This window comes from Etheostoma spectabile, chromosome 13 (genome assembly GCF_008692095.1).
Source record: "Etheostoma spectabile isolate EspeVRDwgs_2016 chromosome 13, UIUC_Espe_1.0, whole genome shotgun sequence".
Taxonomy (NCBI): domain Eukaryota; kingdom Metazoa; phylum Chordata; class Actinopteri; order Perciformes; family Percidae; genus Etheostoma; species Etheostoma spectabile.
Genome location: NC_045745.1, coordinates 13,059,958 through 13,063,117, shown reverse-complemented (window position 1 = coordinate 13,063,117; position 3,160 = coordinate 13,059,958). Strand labels below are relative to the sequence as shown.

At 40.7% G+C, this 3,160-nt stretch overlaps 1 protein-coding gene across 1 annotated transcript in view; it reads right to left on the bottom strand.

Moving 5' to 3' along the window:
• Positions 1–3,160, bottom strand: part of foxred1 (FAD-dependent oxidoreductase domain containing 1) — a 9,990-nt gene that overhangs the window by 2,520 nt on the left and 4,310 nt on the right. The window contains exons 6-8 of the mRNA XM_032534491.1: positions 2,471–2,572; positions 1,931–2,007; positions 749–909 (exon numbers count right to left, since the gene is read on the bottom strand). Of these exons, the coding sequence (XP_032390382.1) occupies positions 749–909; positions 1,931–2,007; positions 2,471–2,572 (340 nt within the window). The remainder of the gene's footprint in view (positions 1–748; positions 910–1,930; positions 2,008–2,470; positions 2,573–3,160) is intronic.

The following is a 3,160-nucleotide window of genomic DNA, read 5'->3' as shown; positions in this document are numbered from 1 at the left end:
ACCACCAACCTTCCAATTGGCAGGCAACCGCTCTACCACTGAGCCACAGCCGCCCCCCAAGTAAAGTATTATTATTGTAAGTAAACCAAACAATTATTATTACAACTTGGCATTATCTCTACATAAAATTATAAGATGGAAAAGGTTGCTGCTTTTGGAGGAATTTAAATTGACATTACAGGCAGAGAGTTCTATGAAACCATGGCTCTAATAGTGGACACTACAGTAGTTTTTAAACGCCCTTGTTCGCGGTTTCTGCAACAGAAATCTACGTCGGCATGTTCAGTTTTGCAAAGCATTCCTGTCACTTTGTTGGCCGTTATGCCCACATTTAAACAATATCACTTATTCCCCCTCTCTGTGACGGCCCGGCCTTTGAGTGTGGTCGTTCAGAAAATCTATAAGCACTTTTGATTTCCGACGTAAACCTTTTCTTTTCTAGAATAACCCGGGCTAAAGTGTGTGTTCAGCTCTCGGTGAGCAGTAAAATACTCACAGCCTTATTTTACCGCTCTGTTTAAAAAGGGCTACAATCGTTACAGTTCCTCAGATTTGGAAGTGAGCTCCCTGAAATTAAAGCTGAGAGTCGGTAATATGAAGTTAGCTAGAGTCCAAATAAACTGTCAGAATACTAAAGAACTGTTTAAAGCAATGCCAATCTTATTCAAAGTAAACTAGACATTGACAGCGATTAGGCTGCTTTGAAAACAAAAAGAAGGAAAATATGCCACTTAAGTCATTGACCGACCTTTTACGAGGCTCAACGGGCAGTGGGATTCCAGCGATGGAGTGTTTGGGGCCAAAGCCGATTCCCAGCATCTCGGTCAGTTTGGCAGAAAAGGCTCCAGCTGCATTCACCACAATGGCACATTCCACCGGCTGGTACTCCAGGCTGTTAGGCATCTGCACCTGCTCAACACGAGCCATTATCCCAACATGTACAACACTATGATGCTCCTGTGGGGCTGTCAGTAAGCAAAGGACTTCCAAATATTTGATAGCATAGCAAACGCATTATCCCAACCAATACTACCTGGAATTTGAGTTTAAATAAATGCTAAATGTTCAAGAAGAGGCAGTACTTCACTTCACAATAGTAAAATTCAGAAAGCCATTTTTAGACCATTTATGTTTTCTATATACTTTTTTTTTTTTCTTCCTTTTTACCAAGACACAGAAATACGCCTGAACAAATGTGCCTTTTTCCCCAAAAAATGACCAGACTATTAAATGAAAATAAATACTTCTTAAAGACCCAATCTGTATTTTATTTGACCCTATTAATTGCCAGTTTATTTAATGTTGGAACCTTGGCACTCAAAATTAAACTTTAAGTGCATCCCAGGGAGCTTATCTCTCATACATGCATAATTACCAACCATAACAATGTTGTAACCTACAATCCATAAACGATAAAAACAAATAAATCAAATTTATAGAAGTTCAATAAATTGTCTCACATGTCACTAAGCAGGTACCAGTGAGTGTAAGATCCACTAAAGCATGGGTCTCAAACTCGCGGCCCGGGGGCCAATCGCGGCCCGCGGGATGATATTTTGTGGCCCCCTGCTTGACATCAAAGTTAAGTGTTAGTGCGGCCCGCGCGTTCTGAAACTTTTTGTCATTGCTCATGTCACTTATGGGCTACCGTAGTAGTCTCCTGACAGCGGCGTAACCGTTGTCAAGCTAGCCAAGTACCCTTTGTGGCAAATGCCTGAGGTTTGACATTGTGATGTCTGTTGTTGTGAAATGCACCAACCATATCAGATCTAGGGGCTTAAAGCAACGGCAGTTCCGCGCCCTTTTTTGAGGAAATAGAGTTTTTTTTTGGAATACTTGATGCGGCCCAGCCAAACCCAGACTCTACTTCCAGCGGCCCCCAAGTAAATTGAGTTTGAGACCCCTGCACTAAAGTCACTGTCCCACTTACTTTGACAGATTTTATCCTACTGAGAGGCACGTCATCACCATCCGCGTTAGTCATCACGTTTGTTGTGTATTTAAAATCTGGGAAAGAAATAGAAACATTAATACCAGCCAGTGGTTGGCCAGTTGTTCAAAGTAAATCAATCCGCACATTCTGCATTAACACATGCATAAAGAAAACATTGCAGGATGGGGTGCAGACTACAATTACTTCTATCAATCTGAGATTTAAAAGAATGGAACAGATGGAGGTAAATCCTTTGTTCTGATTGGCTGTATGAATGTGACTGACATTACATTTTATTTGTCAGCTATCTGCTTTCACACAAAACTCAATCCGAGTACTTGAAAAGTCTGTGAGCAACAGCTTTACAATAGTTAAAATCCAACATGTTGTACCAGACAGGTCTTACTGGTGTTGTGTTAAAATAACTTGTCGGTTAACACGATGGCCCTGTGTGCCTTTTATATAATAATAAATTATTCTTTAACACAATACAGTTACAGCAGGATGTTTTTGTTTAAAGAGGCCACAATAACAAACCTGTGACTTCTCCGCAGCACTGGATGACTCCCATGGAGATGGCCTTCCTCCTGAAGGCGTTCAGCAGAGTCCAGGGGTCGAACCAGCCCTCGTTCTCCAAACCTGGAAGTCGGGACAAATGGTAACGATGGCTCATGCCGTTTAAAAAAAAAGAAAAAAAAGGGGTTGATGCCCTCTCATACATATCGGGCTTACTGGCGTCAAATGAATTCACAAAAAATTCATGAATTTAAGACTAATGCTGAACATAAGATTTGAATTTCACACTGGAATACGCCCTCTGGTCAAACATCTGATATAGTAATTAGAAAAAAAGGCATTAACGAGCTGTGATTAAGGGAAAACCTTTACCATATCAGAGGTGGACTACACTTAGGACCAGACTTCAGATTTCAACGCCAAACTTTTAATTCCTTATTAGTTTATTTAGTACTATTTACTGTTTGCAAGGTGCATCACTCTTATTATTGTACATGCATTTAAAGGGACAGTTAAACAAGCTCCCAGTTTGGAGAAACAGGCAGTAGTACCGACACAGAAGCTAAGCAATGTGCTGTTGTGGACGGGGGCAGCAGCTAAACGTAACTTAGCCACCTAAAAGAAAACCCACCTAAAAACTTCAATATCAGTTTAAGAGTACACTATACCTGGAATATTTTTCCCACTTTACAGGGCTGTTTAAATGTATAA